General features: G+C 40.4%; 1 protein-coding gene across 1 annotated transcript in view; it reads left to right on the top strand.

Moving 5' to 3' along the window:
• The window catches only part of TTC14 (tetratricopeptide repeat domain 14), a 1552254-nt gene extending 1535429 nt beyond the window's left edge, over positions 1-16825 (top strand). Inside the window, exon 12 of the mRNA XM_044070762.1 lies at positions 15874-16825. Coding sequence (XP_043926697.1) covers positions 15874-16825 — 952 coding nt within the window. The remainder of the gene's footprint in view (positions 1-15873) is intronic.
• The last annotated feature ends 2641 nt before the right edge of the window (positions 16826-19466 follow it).

Raw genomic sequence — 19466 nt, 5'->3', positions numbered from 1 at the left:
TATATATATATATATATGTATATATATATATATATATATGTGTGTGTGTGTATGTATATATATATATGTATGTGTGTCTGTGTATATATATATATATATATATATATATATATGTCTATATAAAGACCATATGGTTATTTCTGTCCCTCAACACTTGACTAGATATCAGTAACTCACAAAGTACAGTAACTGTGTAAGCAGCTTGTCTTCCTAAAACAATTGAATTTACCCAGCCATTGAGATATTTACCCTAAGTCCTTAGAGTTCTAAATACCCATTCTCATTTTTCTGTTCATTGCAAATTTACTTTTATCTCACTTGTGTTCACGGTTTTTCTTTTCAGTTTCCTCTGCATAATGCATCTGCAACATTATTCCTGTATTTTAATTTATTACAGCAGACCTGCATAGAGCAATTCTATTGATGCCCTATTAATATTGGCGTTGTAAAAGCTTTATTATTTTGATTATTGTAATTCAAACTCAAGCTGTCTCTGAGGCACAACCTTCCACCCCTCCAGTTCAAGAAACTTTGTTTTTGTACCACTTTATTTAATATAATCAACTTTAAGTTGTCTATACTTCAGGGAAAGGGGAATTTACCCACATTCAACAAAACCAGAAGATGACCTTTGTAATAGTGACTACTGCACCTACGTTGTATAGAATTATTTTTTTCCTCCAATAAATATTTTTATCTCCGTAATATTCCGCGATATATTAGGAACTGTATAGTGCTATTCAGTTTTCCTTTGGCTGTATACAGAAAGTAAGGTCTTTGATGTGGGTAATGCCTATTCTGAATATCGTGTTCTTGATGCACTGCCTTTTACACACAGTCCTGTATTGTGAATTAAGACTGCATTTGGCTTAAGAGCAAATGCTTTATAAAGCATGCTACTTTAATGGTAATAGGATGGTGTTGGGTTTTATCTGTGTACAGAACTCTCCAGTGACACTGAAGTTCACACAGTGTAATTCAGTGTGGAGATGCTGCTGAATGATTGAATTTATTTATACCTACTTCGGTGCATATGTTTAGCTTTACTGGACTATTACCTCCAGCAGCTCTATGCTTAGGACTCTTGGAGTGTCCTCACTGAAGATTTGAAATATGCAGAGCTTTGTAGAATTCAGTGGTCCTTTTCTTTTTACGTTTCATATTGAAGGCACCAGTGTTTGACACCTGTTTTCTTTGTTAGGAACACTGTTGGTGAAGTAAGATCAATCATTCTCGTGTATGTGTCAGGATTTTGTCATGTCTGCTTACCTGTAGATTCTGGGGATATGTGTATGTATGTTATTGTATGTGGAGTTATGCAGATAAGAAACTATTCCAGCTTTTTGCTGGTAGAGGCCTATGTTATTGCTGTGAGATCCCTGTGGGCCTTTGAAATGTTCCATTCATAGTATACCCACTGCTGTCATAACTTTAGCCTACAGGAGAACAGTTGGCCAAGGGTACTACGTGAGTCAAGGCCATGGCTATCAGCAGAATCAGGGACAATCAGGAACACTTTTAAAATATTGCCATTAACCAGAGGCATTGACCGAACAAGAGAATGTGATTTAATAGACATTTTCTGAAGTAAAAGTGTATAACTTCAGTTATTGTTATTAAAGTCTAATTCACCATTCTTTCTCCAAAAAATCAATAGTTGTAGGAGGGATTGACAGAGACAAGGCTAAAATTTGAGTCAAAACCAGGAACATCCCAGAAAATTTTTGGTACTGTTGAGAGGTATGGTCAAGACCGTGGTAGCATTCATGTAATAGAACAGTTGTTACAGGCTGCTGTGTGTGCTGTTCATCAGTTAACCCCGTTAATGGCTTAATATGAATACAAAAATCATTATTCTGTTTAATGTTTGCATTATATTTTTAAATGTTTTAAATGTACGTTTCTAAGTTGTGGCATCCCATAATCTGACTGGATGTAGGAGGAGCTGTGTTATTGTATATGCAGATTTCATGTCAATTAACTGTCCAGATGTCGGCCCAGATTTGCCTGCTTTTCATAACCCAAGACCCGTTGTCCAGATTTTTGATGATAGCTAATTGTGAGATATGACTTAGGTTCTGCACCATACTCCCCTTGAGACACCTGTTCCTCCACTGGACTTTAACTTTGTGGGGGTAAAAAAGTCTGCCTGTTCAACCAAGAGCCTGGAAGGTGCAATTTTTCAAATGCCCTCCCACCCACTGTGACCTCCTATGTGCAGAAGCCTTCTTCACCAAGTAAAAATCCTGGTAATAACATCCAAAGGCATCTGGAAATTTCTCCAGCTTGCTCAAAACTTTGAGTTGGCTTGCCGTGTCTGAAGCTGTGATCTCTTCAATTGAAGATTGTAGTCTGAACTTTATTGCTAACCATTTTTGATAGACAACTAAATGAGCAAAAAAGTAATCTCTAGTTCCCTTGTATCAAGTTTTCATGTCCTGTATCTGTCATTCCTCAGTTTATTGTGCCATATTTCTTTTTGTTTCCAGGTTGCTGAATACTGATGTGCTTTCTGTTAGGTTAGTTTTACTACTCTCCCATTGCACTGAGATGCAAAGAGTTATGAAATGCTGTAAAGAAGCTTTTACCTGATACTAATCCCATAGTTTTGCAGTTTATGTAAATTGCACTAAATATTCCTTTAAGGTGTGAGTACTCAATGTACTAAACTTCTGCTTTAAGACATAGGCTGGAAATTGCAAGTGTTGGACCAAGTGCTGGTCCTCTAACAGGTTTTAAATTTTTAAATTCATCAGTTAAGGAGCAAGGTCAGAAGCTGTCATGGGTTTCAGATCTCTTCCAGTAACCAGGTATCCATGCTTGTTAGTGATATCTGTACAGTCCAACTTGGAGGTCATGTTTTATTTTTTTTTTTCTGAGTAATAGGTGGTACCCCTTTATCTGTAGTATATCTGTGTCTACATCTTATAGCATTGTAGATATCCAATCATTGCCAACATATCTATCCATTTAAGAGTGTCTTTTCTAGTCCCCTATTAACATTTGTTACACTAGATGCGTTCCAGTCACCAAAATACATTAATACACATTCTTACAGGACCTTAGACATTACAGCTTTAAATTCATATTTCTGAAAACCAGGAGGAAGATAAGTTGAAATTTAAGTCAGCCAGATTTCCTGAAACTTTACCTTAATTCCATCAACTTTAATCCTCATCATCTACTGGGACTGCATCAATGTTTATAAGACGTGTTTATAGCCAGTAGAGGAGCGAGTCTTCCCTCTCACTCGGCAAAGAGAAAAATTTGCCCACACAACATAAACTGAAACATTCCTGAAATACTTGGCTGTACAAATGCATCTCATGTAGAGCAATTATTGCTGGTGTACAAAATTTTAGTATCTGGATTACTGTTTGCTTAATTAGATGTATAAGGCTGCTGACTTTCCATGTTAGTTATCTCAAAGTATCATCCATAAAAGTGCAATTAAGAAAAAATAAACATGCTTTAATGGTAGGCAGTTGCATTCAGAAAAACATAATTCTTGCAACACCCCCAGCTTTTCAAACTGTAATATTTTTAATCAAAAATATATATGTATATATAAGCTATTAACTGTAGTGTTACAATATTCCATAAACATTTCAACCCTTGTATGGCTCATTCAACCAATTTGCCAAAAAATCAATACTCTGTGCAAAGAGAAGTATCGTTTGTTTCCCAGTTGCAGATGCTTTCCAGGAAAGATAATCTATATATACAACACGTGTCAAAGTCGGCATCTTCCCCCTTAGTAAACTTAATCAGCTCCTCACATAAAACAGACGTACTTTGCTAAGTTTCTATTTAATGAACTTACAAGCCTTCTACAGCCTAGGTGATCAGTTTCATCTCAGCACATTTCAGGAAAGTCGGTTTTGTTTATGGTTATAGAGCAAACTTAGGATCAGTACAGGTAAGCTGCTGAAGAGTTTTACCCATATTCATTTTTTAGGTGTACTAGTAATACCAGCTGGGTTGGGGAGGTTGACATAATTAAGGTGCTTACCTCATTGACACAAGGTTCAGGGTTTGATTCTTGCTTTTGATTTCTGTCTCATTATTGGCTGGGTATATTAGTCTGCAGATTGATTGCATGATATTAACCCATAATATTTTAATGTTGGTGTAGGAGCAGGGAGCACGCTTGCCTTTGGTGCAGAGGGTTGTGGGTTCTGTTCTCACACCAGGTAGATGGATTGCTAACATTGCAGTGCACCATATGGGGAGTGTTGTAGTCCTGCATATGTTACCTGGGGAGAGGATTAGCATAATGGTTAAGGTCCTAACCTGACCGATACGAGTTACAGTGTTTGTCTGACCTTTTGATATTAGCTACGTTTATAATAGCATGCAGACTGATAGCTTAGCACTTATTTATATGAACCTGCCATTCCAAAAAGGCAAATAGCCAGAACGCCATAATTTACTTATACCTTTACAAAAATAAATTATTTTAAGACAGTATATTAACTGAGTTAAAACACAAAACATTGCAATACATGTCAAGTCAGACAGCTTCCAGTATATCCTACAGTACTGTACATCAGTCTACATTTATTGAAGTCTGCCATGGTAGACAGAGAGCATCCGTCACCATTCTAATCTTGACAAAAACAATTATTTCTGAGAGTTTCCCCATTTTTTTAATGTAGGAAAAGTGCCTGTTCTGTGATCTCTCTCATCATCTTGCCCTGACTCGCTCCATCCACCCTTGACTCACTTGCCTGAGGTGTAGGTCCTGAGTCCAGGCCAAGATACATAGGGTATGGAAGGAGTAAAGACGTACAAATTAATAAACCGTGTGTAGATTCTAAAATGTATTCTCAGACACAGCAGATTATAGATATATTACCAGAATCTTATGCAAAACAGTTTAGCCCCAAAAAGAGGGTGGTGGTAAGTTGTCTAAATGGCATCAAGTTAACCTTATACTGAAATCAAATTAGATTATATTGAAAAAGAACTGTGCAAAATGGATCCAAACAAAACATATGGAGGAGATGGAATTAGTAATAATGACATGAGAACACTTCAGCAAGAACTTGCAGTACAATTATATCTATTTACTAGGTTGCATAAGTATGGGGAGATTCTGTAAGATTGGAGACGTGCACTTATTAAACCCGTCTTTAAAGGAAAGGAGAGAAGGTCCAACCCAGAGTTATACAGACCCTTAAGTCTACTTTCATATTGTGGAAAATAATGGAGAAGGCAATATTGGATAACTCATTGCCGGAATTCAAAATGTTGGGACTTGAAACCAAATGTCAGCATGCATATGCTGAAAATAGATCTAATGCCACCTGTCAGATGTGCTATAACAATATAATATCTATGAATGGAAAATTGTACTGTGATGTAATTTATATAGATTTAACTTCAGCTTTTGTCAGGGTCATTCACAAAACACTGATCAATAAATTAAAACATCTAGGTACTGATGCAGTCTTGATAAGATGGATAGCTGCATAGCTTACAAATAGGACATGGCAAGTATCATACCGCAGTTGGACAAATTAAATTCTTGGTTACAGTCAGGGCGTCCCAAAGGGCTCTGTCCTAGGCCCACACCTGTTTAGATCGTATCTTTCAGACCTATCTTTTTATCCAAGGTATTCTATAGTCTGTATGGAGATGATTTGAAATTGAGTAAACTGATTACATGCGTTACAGACAGGACATGTCTGCAAAAGAACTTCATTAAATAGACGATTTGGGCACAGAAGAGTAATGTGCTGATAAGTACATCAAAAACTAACCATATGTGATTTTGAAGACAAATTGAAAGGTGAAGGTTTAATACAGCATACTGTGATTGAAACTGTGGAGTCATTTAAGGACCTGAATATATGGGTAGAGTCAGCTTCGAGTTTTTCTAATCATATCAACCAATTGATTATTGATAGTTCTAGAACTGTTTGTTTCTTTCGGCTTTTCCCGGTAAGGGGTTGCCACAGCAAAGCTCCAGTCCGCTAATGATTGGCAGTAGATTTTGATGTGCTGGCTTGCCGGGCCTAACGCACAATCTTCAACGAAGGCACGCCCATTCACGCATGTCGCCGCATGGAAGACGCTCTGAGAATCGAACAGGCAACGTCTAACTGTGAGGCGACAACGCTACCGCAGCACCACCACCACAGTAGTTCTAGAACTGTAGGTTATATAAATAGATTTATAGTCTAGGAAATCAGAAGTGATGAAGTCAGTGTTTGTTAGTTACATTAGACACAAACTTGAATATGGAAAATGGTATGGAAACCTTATAAGAAAAGTATGAGTAAACATGAAAGATTACAGAGAAAATATACGAAGGGCATCCATAGATATGAAAATTTAAGTTATGAGAGACTAAAATATCAACTTGTACAGCGCGTCATGTTGATATTTAAGAGGAGACTTTATTCAGGTATATCGTGTCTTTAGAGACGACCATCTTTGGGAATGTTTGGGGTTATCAAAAAGTAGTAGAGAATCATCAGACAACCTATGTAGAAGATTCTATAGGAATGAGGAGTGTACTAATTGGCTGTCTGTGAAAGCAGCTGATGCATGGAGTAAACTACCAAATCACATTAAAGCAAGCACTAGTTTAGATATTTTTTTACAACAGCTTGGACTACTTATGGCAAAAAATGATAAGTTGTCTATCTCGCCGTCATTCTTGCTGGTTGGTTCGGAGCCGATCCTCTGCTCCGACTCTGCCATCTTCAAAAGCTCGAGAGCTGCTTACTGGCTTGAGGCCCACCTATATCCCATAATGCCTAGCGCTAGATACCCAGATGTCGTTTGCTGCTTCTGCTGCGAGGTTGCTTTTACTGGCTCAGGTCATATTTTTCAATTTTATTGTTAGTGTATATAAAAAAATTTATATTGTAGTTGGTGTTTAGAATAGTTATAGTAGTTGTAGTTATCTATTTGTAATTGTCTCCTTCCCTTGAAAACTCGTTTTCTTGTTAGAGAGTTTTCCCCTCCCCTGTTTCTTTTCTTAAAGTTAGCCGTTTTTAGTTAGAGGCTAATCCTTATTCTCAATTTTTATGTACTAGTTTCTTTATTAGAAATTGTTGTAAATTAGTAGGTCTATTTACTTTTTCTTGGATAATAGAGTGTGTGTGCTGTTAGGGTGTGGTAACTTGTGTTGCGTGCGTGTGTTTTACTAGTTACCTACTTCCCTTCTGTTACTTTTTCTTTGTAAATTGATATTTCCTTTTACAGGAATGTCTAAAGATACGAAAGTATCTGGATTCAAGAAGTGTGACTCATGCTGTCATAAGATGTCACTGTGTCTACTGTTTGGGCGCCCTACACCTGCAGGACTCCTGTTCGGTGTGTCATGCCTTTAGTCCAAGAGTCCTGCAGGAGTGTAGGAATAAAAGCTAATCCTTAGAGGTTTGCTCAAACCTGAAGGGTCACCGGCTAAGACCCAGCCAGTGAAACCCTCTAAGCCAACAAAGCCGCCAGCTCCCAGTTCAGAGCCGTCATCAGGTGTGGCGTCTGCTTCAACTTCGGTTCCGACTGGAACCGAATTACCTATCTCCCAGTCGGCCCCGACTCTGGTGTCGGAACCATCAGGGAGCTGAAAATGCTCTACATCTCCATCCCTAGAGTTGATACATTCTGCTCCGGGGTCGCCTCTGTTACATTCGGAGTGAAGTCACCGATCCCACTCTTCTCTGTCTTCTAGACTATCTGACCATGATTTGGAGAGAGTGGTGAGCAGGCTTCTAAAATTGCAGGCCCTGGCTAAAATGTTATCCAGCCTCCCTCATCAGGGATCGGCTCCGCCTGTCTCTGCAGTAATTCCTCCTTCGACTTGTCCCTTGAGTTCGGAGCCGGAGCTTGCTGGGGCTCTGATCGTGGGACCGTTGGCGCCTATACCTACACTTTTGGTTCCGTCGTCTGCTCCGATTGCTTCCATGGTACCGTCCTTGGAGGGATCTGGGCGCCCGGGACTCCCTCGTCGGCTCCAAGGGGGCGAGTGGCATCGGATCCTTGCCTGACCCCGTTCTCCCTCTCGGAGCTTTGGCGCAGGTGAGTTCGGCTCCTACATCTGCTTTGGAGCCGTCTCGGTGCCGGGAAGGATTCCGGTCTCTTTGGAGCCAGAGCCTTCTCCGCTATCAGGAAGGGGCGCCTTCAAGGTCATGAGGAGTGTGCTGGCCTCTGAGTCAGCCCCACGATCAGCCTCATTGTCTCCTCTCCCCATGGTGCCTGCGGCTGCCTCTGCCCCTCCTCCAGACCCCAAGCGTGGGGAACAAGCACTCCAGGGCACCCCATTGGGTGTATCTTCCTCTTCCGATGCCTCCCCTGATCATTCAGAGGAGCCCCCTCGAAAGAGGAAATGCAAGAGGAAGCATGTTGACTCCCCTGAGTCGGTCACTTCAGATACCGACTTAGAGGATTCGGAAGGGTCCCTGAGATCCCCAATGAGGACGTCTCTTTCTCGGACATCCTTGCGATACTTAGGCAGAGGGGGAACTGGACTACCTTTAACCCTTCCGAGGATGAGTCTGTATTCCTGGACGCGTTTGGTTCCCGACCCTCCACCTCCTGGGTGTCTCCGCCTTTCGATCCACTGATGTCTGTGGTGACTCGGAAGGCATGGTCAGCCCCAGACACAGTGGAACCAACCCCCCGAAGACCCACAAAATTTATTACTGCACCACAGGACAAGCAATTTCTGACTAAGGGTATTCCCGTTAATGCCATTGTGGTAGCAGCGGCCACAAAAAAGGAGTTGGCTGAAACTTCATCTGTCCATCCCCCTAATAAGGAATCTAGGACGATGGACAGATATGGGAAGCGGATGTTTTCCTCAGCGACCTTCTCCATGAGGTCGCTGAATTACTTGTGCCACTTTACCTGCCTTCAAAGGGATCTCCTTAAAGAGCTAGGAGATACCCTTCAAGATCCATCAGCTGCGGGGGCCCAGGCTAAGGTTGCCTTCCAGCTGGCGACTCTTAATTCGGTAGTAAACTCCTCCATGCAGTTTATCTCTTGTGCAGCCGATGGTGCGAATAGGGCCGCAGGCCCAGGCGTGGCCTTAAGGAGGCATGCTTGGATGCGGTTATGTAACTTTGCGGAACCCTTCAGGGTGTCTTTCACCAACACCCCCTTTGATAGTTCTGCTCTTTTTGGACCACAGGTGAAGGATACCCTTACCAGTTGTGAGCAGGAAGGCAAGACTCTCTGCTGTGGGAGTCTGTTTTTCCACTCCTTCAAGACCGTATCCCAAGGGTCAGAAGAGTGGGAAGATATGGTTCCGGAAACCCAAGGGAGCCGTGCCTGACACGTGGAGTGTTCCCTTCCAGAGGCAGAGGAGGGAACAACAATAGACGCCACCCTCTGGGCAGAGGGGCTTTGCAAAATCAGGGCCAAAGAGTATCTTTCTCTGACATGCCCTTCCAGCATCCCTGAGGTGCTGCCCAGCTGTCCACCTTCGGAGGCAGTCGGAGGAAGATTATCGCTGTACCCAAAAGCCTGGCAAAGTATAACACAAGACAAATGGGTACTGTCTGTCATATCTGAAGGCTACAAAATCACGTTCTTTCGCACTCCCTACATTCCCAACAAATCCCTTCCAGATGTTCTACCCAATCTAAGGGATCAAGCAGTTCAAGAAATATCAAAACTGCTAAGAAAAAGAGCCATCCAGCCAGTCCCAGCAAACCAGCAAGGATCCGGAATTTACTCAAGGTTCTTTTTGGTACCAAAAAAGAACGGGACTGGAGACCCATTCTGGATCTCAGCAGACTAAACAGGTCTGTTCAAAGAACGAAGTTCCGGATGGTCACGCTACAGTCCATTTTATCCTTTCTGGGTCAGGACAATTGATTGGATGTGCTCCATAGATCTTCAGAATGCATACTACCATATCAAAATGGACAGACGCTCCAGAAGATTCCTCCGCTTCTGGCTGGGAGCCAGTCATCAGTTCAGAGCTCTGCCCTTTGGTCTCACCACAGCCCCCAGGGTGTTCAGCAAATGTTTGGCAGTAGTTACCACTCACCTGAGACGGCAAGGATTCCAGGTGTTTCCATATCTAGACGACTGACTCCTTACTGCTACCACCAGACATCACCTGCTGCAAGCCAGAAACAAAACCATCTAAACTTGCTCCAAGCTAGGTATCGCAATAAATTTCGAAAAGTCTGCATTGTCGCCTTGTCAATCTATTACCTTTATAGGCGTAAACTTAAATACAAAGGACACATCAGCGAGACTGCCATTAGACAGAGTGTTAGACATTCGCCGACATGTGCAGGTCTTATTAGGATGCAAAAAAATTCAGGCTAGATAAATCCTAAAAACCTTGGGTCTCATGGCAGCGGCTGTCATACTAGTTCCCCTTGCTCGTTTTCATATGAGGATTCTTCAGTGGATGCTGTTCACCCAATGGTCTTTCCAGCAACTTCCAATGTCTCACAAGATAATGATCACACAGACATGCAAAAACCAACTTGCTTGGATGGTTTCCCCATCAGTACCCCAGGGCAGACCATTTGCTTTTCCTCCTCCAGTGGCTACGGGGACCACGGATGCCTCCCTGATCAGGTGGGGTGGCATTTTCAGGGTAGAACAGTCCAAGGCACCTGGCAGCCTCATGAGTACCATCTGCATATCAATGTTTTGGAGATGAGGGCCGTGCTTTTGGCGTTGCAAGCTCTTCACAGCTCTCTTCCCACCGGGACCATTGCAATTCAAAGAGACAATATGTTGGTAGTGTGGTATATCAACAAGTAGGGTGGAACCAAGTCCTACCCCCTATGTCGAGAAGCACTCAAACTCTGGCAGTGGGCGATCTCTTCCCAACGGTTTCGGATAGCAGCGCACATTCCTGGGAAGTCCAACATTATAGCGGACAGGCTGAGCAGAGCAATTCTCATGCCTCACTAGTGGTCTCTCAATCAGACAGTGGCGGACCAAATTTTCCGCAGATGGGGTCAGCCTTGCTGCGACCTTTTTGCCTCCCCCTTCAGCAGCAAGTGCAACAATTTCTTCTCTCTCCTCCCTCTTCCCGGACACTTCCCCAGAGACGCTCTAGTTCACGATTGGCCTCAGGGACTTCTTTATGCTTTCCCTCCGTTTCCCCTAATTCCCAAACTAATACAGAAAGCTACCAAGATGATCCTCATTACCCCTTACTGGCCTCAACAACTTTGGTAACCGTTCCTGCATCATCACCTTCTGGAGCAGCCCTGGACCCAGTTTCAGACCTCCTGATCCATCAATCGGGCGGGCTGCACCAATCCCTTCAATCTTTCCAGCTCACTGCTTGGTTGCTCCACTTCCAACCTTAGTCAGGCTCCCGAACATCTCCCACCTTAGTCAGGCTCCCGAACAAATCATCTTATCGCATAAGTCTACCACTAGAAAGACTTATGCTAGTAAATGGAAACGTTTCTCTTTCTAGGCAGAGGCTAGAAATATAGATCCCTTTTCAGCCCCTGTGCACCATATTTTGGATTTTGTAGTGGAACTTTTTCATGCTGGATCATCTTCTGCCATGATTAGAGTTCAACAAGCTGCAATTTCAAACTTTCATACAGGCCTATCAGATACTAGTATTATGTCCCGTAGGCTTTGTAAAGCCTTTCTCAGAGGGACTACTTTAATCAGGCCTCCACTGAGAGATCCCCCACCTCCATGGGATCTAAATTTGATTTTAGCTTCCCTCATATTGCCTCCCTTTGAACCTGCAGCTTCTTGTTCTTTGAAGTTTCTTTCTTGGAAGACCCTTCTTCTAGTTGCAATTACTTCAGCCAGAAGAGTTTGTGAACTTCAAGCTCTTTGTGTTCACCCTCCTTATCTAGTTTTCCACAAGGACAGAGTTTCTCTCAGGACTAATCCTTCCTTCCAAAGGTTTCTTCTGAGAATAATTTGAATCAGTCTATTGATCTCATTGTTTTTTCCAAATTATTCCAACAAGGCAGAGTACAAGTTGCATCAGTTGGATGTTCATAGACCGTTACGCTTTTACTTGCATGGAACTAAGCAAATCAGAAAATCAGACCAGCTGTTCCTGTCCTATGCTGAGGGTAAACAAGGTGTACCAGTGTCGAAAGCAACTTTATCTAGGTGGTTGACATCTATTATTACATTGATGTATCAGCTAAGTAACAAAGAGCTTCCTGCTAAACCAAAAGGTCACTCCACTAGAGCTCTGGCTACTTCAGTGGCTTTTCAAGCAAGATTGCCAATGGAAACTATTTGTGCGGCAGCTACATGGGCCAGTCCTCATACCTTCATTTCACATTATAAGCTGGACGTGGCCTCCAGGAGCAGAGCTGATTTTGGTTCCACTGTTCTGAAGAGTCTGTTCCGATGAGCCACCCAGGATTGAGGTGCTAGGGACGCTGTCCCAACCAGCAAGAATGAAGGTGAGATAGACAACTTAATATTAAGAAGTTATGTACCTACCATAACGTTCCATGTTAGTTGTTTTCTTCTCGCCTTCTTTCTTGCGTCCCACCCTCTATCCCCTATCTTAATAGACTGAGAAGAGTTCCTTATGTTTTTTTCCTTCACTGGCTGAATCTTCTCTGGCTATTCCTTTCTGACTAGTAGTCTATCCAGTAGGATTTATGCATTCTAGGATAGGATTCCTGTATTTTTATGTCTGCAGTTAGACTTACCAAACGAGATCTGGGTATCTAGCGCCAGGCATCATGGAATATAGGGGGGCCTCGAGCCAGTAAGCAGCTCTTGAGCTTTTGAAGATGGCCGAGTCGGAGCCGAGGATCGGCTCCGAACCAACCAGCAAGAAAGAAGGCGAGAAGAAAATAACATGGAGCGTTATGGTAAGTACATAACTTCTTATTTCGGTATATTGGCATTCTATAAAGGCATTAATGCCAGTGCTTGAGATATTTGTATTTATGTATGTATGTATTAAATAAGTCAGAGCATCCTGTGTATCCAAAAAACTCTTGTCCTGTTTACTGTCACTTGCTTGAAACTGTAAAGTATCCAGCCTCCCCACTGAATTGATTCTGTTACACATGTCTGCCCAGAACCATAACGCTAATAAAGTTCCACGTGTTCCCTAACCCTGAAAATTCCAACCACTCTAAGTCTAAATAACCCAGTCACTGTTTAACCATAATCCTTAATCTCCCAGACCCTCCCTACCCTAGTAACAAACACTACTCCCTAAATCTAACCTTCAACACCTCACTTGCTGCCTACCCATTATCACAAACCCTGCTCCCTAAGCTTAAAACTCCCACTTGCATCCTGTCGATAAGTCTTTGTCTCTCGATGATCCTAAATGTCCAGTCATCCCTAAACCTAGCCACTAAATTCCCACTCGCTCCCCACAGCTCAATGCCTGTTTGAGCCGTAGCCCATGTGATCTGCCTTTAAAATTATTACCAAGCTGTAAGATTGCAATCTGCAGGCAGCCAGGACTCCAGGCGAATGAAGTACAATCAAAATAAATGTGTTTATAACAGGATAAAAGTCACTTTCCTATATTTCCATCAATTACTTTTAAGTAAACCCCGATCTTATACCTGTTTAGTTGAAAGGGTGAATTTGGAGGTGGTTGCATTAGTTTAAGGTAATACAAGGGGCAAAGCCCCCTGCATCAAGTGTGTGAGGGGCTTGCACCCTGCGTAGAAAAAGTTTATCAGATGTCACTTGTTCAGATGAACAAGTCCATAAGCGTTTTGCTTGAAAGCAATTCACATATGTAAAGCATAGTCAAAAGAATTATTGGTGGAATATGTTTGAAAAATAATGCATTACTGTCTACAGGTTATTTCCAGTACTGTGTAATTACATATTTTTGTATTACATCTTTCTGGACTCCTAAAATTTATTGAATAACTCTTAAATGCAAAACAAGATATTTTGAAAGTTTCCTTATCATTAAGACAGCAAATAACTTTTAAACTATTAGAATGATGGAAAATAGTTCCAGTTGTATTGTGTAGATGGACAGTTGCTACTTTTGTAATAAAGCTGGACTGGTAAGATTTTTACCCTCCCCCAAGTATTTTGGTCTCTACTTTAAGATCCCTAATATTACTTCCTTAATTGGGCTCTTGTAATTACATTAGAAGCAGTCAAACATGCACTTAAGATTAAAAATGTATATATGAAGCTCAGCGATTCCTGGTTATCTCAGTAGTCAAACTTCCCAGATCATTCCTTGTACAGCTGATGCATCTGTTTACAAAAGTGTTTGCAGTTGCAAGGATAAGAAAAACAGTAAAGTATTTGTACCTGTTCATGAAGGTAGTTTTCCATCATCCCATGTATTTGTAGATCTGCCAGGTTGGCCATTGTCTTCCATAGTCATGGAGAGCCTTGATCAAGCTAATAGAAATTATAGAAAAAAAATATTGCAAGTCTTTGATATCCCTAAGTATAATTTTGTTAAGGCTTGTATAACTAACTTTCTTTGAAAATGTTGCTTTGCCATAGATAAAGGTGCGTCAGTTTTAGGGCCATGTACTTTTATTTGACAATAGTAATAGCATTCCTCATTAGTATTGATAGGCTGTTCATAGAATTACTAAAAGTATTTAACATTGAGTTGAAAACTGTTCTTAGACTGTTCACATACAGTGAGTTTGTGGTCCTCAGTGTAATGGGGTTTGTGCTGAAAATAAGGTTTCACAGGATCTTTCTTGCGTTCTTCTCTTTTGGGATTGCCTTTTTTCTCATATTAAGTCATCTAGAGAGAGAGGTATGTGGTTAATTCAGGTTTTTGACATTTGCAAATTAAGCCAGCTTTTTGGCTGGCAAAAAGAGTAGGTTTATGGTTCAGAATTTCATTTAAAAAAAAAAGTGCACAATGTCAAGACAGTAAGTTAATTTGTCATGTTAGCAAATGGTTCATTGCTTTCTCAAGAGGTACCCCGTATCCACATATACTTTAGTAAAATATTTAATTCTAACTGAACATAAGGTTAAGGAAATTTTGCATTTGACAATTTCTCAGTTATGTGAAAATGTTTTGGTATGATTCCTCTGATTATTGAAGGGTATTAGTGTTGATCGTGATAGTAATGTTACAGTTTATTTCATTAGTTAGGCCAGTTAATTTAATATTGCAATGTAGGATTTCAATAGTGTGATCCGAAGCATGTTACTCAACTTTATAGACTTCCTTGTAGTTTCTCGCACAGATTTTTTTAAGAGGTGATGTGTTTAGATTATAGAGTTAAGAAGGATTCTCTTCCACGCGAGTCCTTCTGTGTAATGTATCTGCCACATGATAGAAATTAGAGGACCCTGCCTTAATTTTAAAATCAAAACCACCTACTTTAAAATTGGGAGTAGATTTATCCTCCAGAAACTCCCTATTGTGGAACAGTATTCCACTGTCAATAAAAATTATTGTCTTTACAGTAATTTAAGATGTCTGACTTTTTTTTTGGGGGGGGGGGTAGCATGACGTTTAAACACATAATATGCAATGTTCAAAATGGAAAGCATCTCATAAGCTCATTAACATAACCTGCAAATCTAGTGTTTTCCTGTACACGGCCAACTGCAGCTGCCTTAGGATGCTAAACTGTAATTAGTAAAATTCAGTACTTCCTGGGAAGGGATTTTATCAGGCAACTTAAAGCATGAGCAGATGTATGTCCAGTTACCTTTCCCTGGTTGTTAAAATTGACACTTGTGTTAAGTTTTAATGTTGCCCTGTGTTGGTATCAAGTTAAGCTGCACTTGATATGTTGAATAAATATGGTAAATGCTTCCTATATGTGTTTCTGCATTGTTTGCATTTTTCATATTGCATTCCTTTTCTCTCTCTTTTGGACCATGCGTGTGTGGTACGTCACCTACTTTATCAATACAAATAAATGAATGACTTTGTGATGTAAGATCCTCACTAACTTGTTTTACTTTTGTTAGAGTTAAGAAAAGAAAAAAAAGATTGACATCAAGTTCAAGTGATGCTTCCAGTGATTCATCTGTCACATCAGTCTCTTCATCTTCCTCATCAAGTCACAAAAAAAGGAAGAAGCAGAAAAGAAGACACTCAGAATCATCCTACAGTGCCCATAAACATGCAACTAGAGTTTCTTCATTTGAGGAAGAATGCAGTAAAAATGAGTTGTACCCACTGCCAGCTAATACATCAGCTTCTTTTCTCATTCAAAAACAAGAGGTAGCAAAGCTTCTGGAAAAGCATGCTAAGTCAGAGTTCAAAGAGGTGGAGAAATGTCACTTGGATTTCTCATGTTCTGTAAAAAGTGAGGATTATTTTGAAGGTAGGTCTGAACACACCGTAGAACACCCTAAGATATCCAGAAAGCATGATAGCTTCAGTAAACACAAAAAATCAAGTAAGGACAGGTGCTCTGAAAAGTGGAAGGATTCTTCAGAATCCTGCTCCATAAAGGTGTATGAAAAGGGCAGATTGTATGATTCAAAACGGAATAGAGATGCAGAAGCAGATAATTCAGGACTACGCTGCAAAAAATTTGAACAGAGTCAAAGGAGATACTCAACTTCTTCAGCAGGATCTGAATATTCCTATAAATCATCAGAATGCCATAGGGGTGAAAAGGACTCCTACCAAAATGACTCCAGCAACAAATATGAAAGGCATAGAAATAATTCTACTGGAAGTGGGGAAGGCAGAAAATATCAAAGCAATGACTCTTCCAAGTACAGAAAAACCGCAGGCCATGACCGAAACTGGAAAGGTAGTAATGAACGGGACTTGGGCAAAAAACAGACAGAATATAGTACATCTGAAGGAGTTAAAAAACAACTTCCTCAGAATTTATTGGATATATTTAATCAAATAGCAGAATTTGAAAAAGAGAAGTATAGTAAGCAGGTAAACAAACAAAACTGATCGTTTTGTTATGGAATGTTTTAGTACCAGTTTGTTTTTTTCTGGTTAAACTGAAAAGTTTCTAAACTTCAGTTTATACTGTGTATGCTAAACCACTTGCAGCCTTTTCAGCTAAATCTCATTGGCAGACTGCTCTCTGGAATGGAATAGTAATCATTCCGTAGCAACAATATGGGTCTGTATCAAGACTTGTTGGAGATTACATTATGGTTTAGACTTGGCAGATATTACCTAATTGTTAGGTTGTTTGCCAGAAATGTTGAAGAATGCTATGAAAATTTAGCTCTGAAATTGCATTCTTTGAGATGTAAAGATGGTGCTTGCTTTTGATCCAGCCATTAGCCTTTGTTGTTAATAATGTATAAACATACTAGATGAATGTCTGAATTCTTCAATAACCATGAATAGTGGGCATTTAAAAGTTGCAGTACTGTAACTTTAAGGTGCCAGTGTCGGTATCTTACACAAGTTTACATGGGTGCCAGCAGTTTCAGGAGTAGACAAGTTTGTATATTTTAGGTGAAGTGACCAGACTGATGTTTGCTAGTAAACAAAAAAGTTCAGTTTTTGTGCGGAAAAGGGTTACACAGATGACTGCCTAGTTTCATTGTAGGCTAGTTTAGATGCTTCTCTCGTCCTTTGGGGAAAAATGAGACTTAACTTCATGCATAGCTGCTATGGTATTGCTGTTCTTGAAGTAATATTTTATATTGCTAGACCATGATTAGATGGTCTGAATCTACAGCAGATTTGGTCTTCCTGAGTAGCCAGAAAAGTTTCCTTGTCAGAGGAAACACTACAGGTTTGGTTTCTGACATGCAGTCCTTATGTCAGCCATGTTGAAAAGGTGAGCAACCAGCTGATGGGCATTGCCATGTGAAACAAGACTTTCACAGATTTCTTCACATGTGTGATGTTTCAGGGGTTATGAGAATGTTTTAAAGTCATCACATATTTTTATGAAAAAGACAGGAACTGGTGTGTGGAATGCATTCTTCTGTAGATAAGCATCCTTTTTGTACTAATTTTTTGTGGTTATAATTATGCTTCTCAGTAAGTAAACAATAGATTGCTTCTGAGTCAGGCTCCAACTTGCAGACCAGGCCATTTTGGAATCATCTGCCTCAGTAGACTTAAGCTCACAGTCACAGATGCAATCAACAGTTTTGAGAGTGCAAGTGTTGAACTACTACCTCTGTCCCCTTTAATGTGCAAACAACTTCTAGGCATAGTGCTTATTACATTACTGTCATACCACCAGAACTTGTGCAAAAGCCTGATCTCTGGTCATTGTTAAAATCTGCCAAATAATGGGTTATGGGACAGCAAGTGACAGGTTTTTTGGTGAATCACATTGTACTTTATATTCTTAAAACCAAGGTTAGCCCCCTTTTCTGAGCTTCCTACTTAAGGTAAGTTTTGAATTGAACTTAAATTTTGCCAGTGTCATGCACAGATATAAGGATGTGTTGTATGTGTATGATGTTCACTATGTCATGTTTTTATGCTATCACTTTGTACCATTTTGTAGTTAGTCTTGCTGACATACCATGAAACTGACTTCTGCTTGTGGCATTACACTTAAGTCACTCAGTGTTTTGTGTTGAGTGGTTATTCAATGCATTGCATGCTTTTTCCACCACTGTTCTCTCTTGTGTTTCTGATGCAACTCTGGTACTTGATAGATTGTTATAATACAAGACTGTCTTTTTGTTAGAATATCCATAAAACATTTCCCTTTTTAATATTTGCTTGTTTACTTCTCATGGTAATGTTTTGTTTTTATTAGTCTTCCAGTATCTTGAAGACTTATTTTGGTTAAATATCTTGATACTCTACCTGTGTTCCTAAAGTCTTCCTAATGTAGATAATAAACCAAATATGATTTGGTTGAAAATAGTCATAGTCCTGGGTGTTTGGATGTTGTTGTTTTCAGATTAGCTAGATCCTCTTCTACCCCACAACAATTTGCTCACAGCAGACTGTTTTAGTATTTGCTGCTTGAGGCCACCATCTGCCATGACTGTGTCCTTTGGTGTTAACGGTTGTAATGAGGCATATATTGCCAGACAGCTGCCCTGGTTCTGTACTGCTGTTCTTGAGTTCCTTTGTGGTAGAGCTTGCAGAGGTCACATCTCTGCTTCTGACTGTTTTGTCTTTTAAGGTAGTGTTTCATTTTGCTGCTGTGGAAAGGAGATTCCCATGGCATTTAGGAGATTTGCATTATTTTTTGGAATGAACTACAGTATGTTGCATTTTGAACTGTTAATTTTTTTTGAAGTAGAAGCAGGTTTTCAGGGGATGGAAGCCCCGTGATTTAGAATGGCTAATTAGATAAGACAGACAGTGAGCAACCTCTTTCACATTGACACATGGACAGAAATACAGAGAAGCTGCAAAAGGCTTTTCCTAAAAATTGTCTTATTAGGACCAGGAAAAAGGCTTTTAGACCCAGTGTTCATATGTTCTGCTTGGTGTTTTGCATCTAAACATGGGAGAGCATAGTGAGCTTTTCAGTTATATTGAAGCTTCACAACTGTCACTGGGTTCTCAGAACACAGTTTTATTATTTGCAGACTAAGAAAAGATGCTCTCAGCTTTTAGGCTGTCATTGTGTCTCTCCATTTTTTTATTAGAGCCC

This window comes from Protopterus annectens, chromosome 4.part1 (assembly GCF_019279795.1).
Source record: "Protopterus annectens isolate FY-2018-M chromosome 4.part1, PAN1.0, whole genome shotgun sequence".
Taxonomy (NCBI): domain Eukaryota; kingdom Metazoa; phylum Chordata; order Ceratodontiformes; family Protopteridae; genus Protopterus; species Protopterus annectens.
Note: the sequence above shows the minus strand (reverse complement) of the source record. Positions and strands in the feature narration are given on the sequence as shown.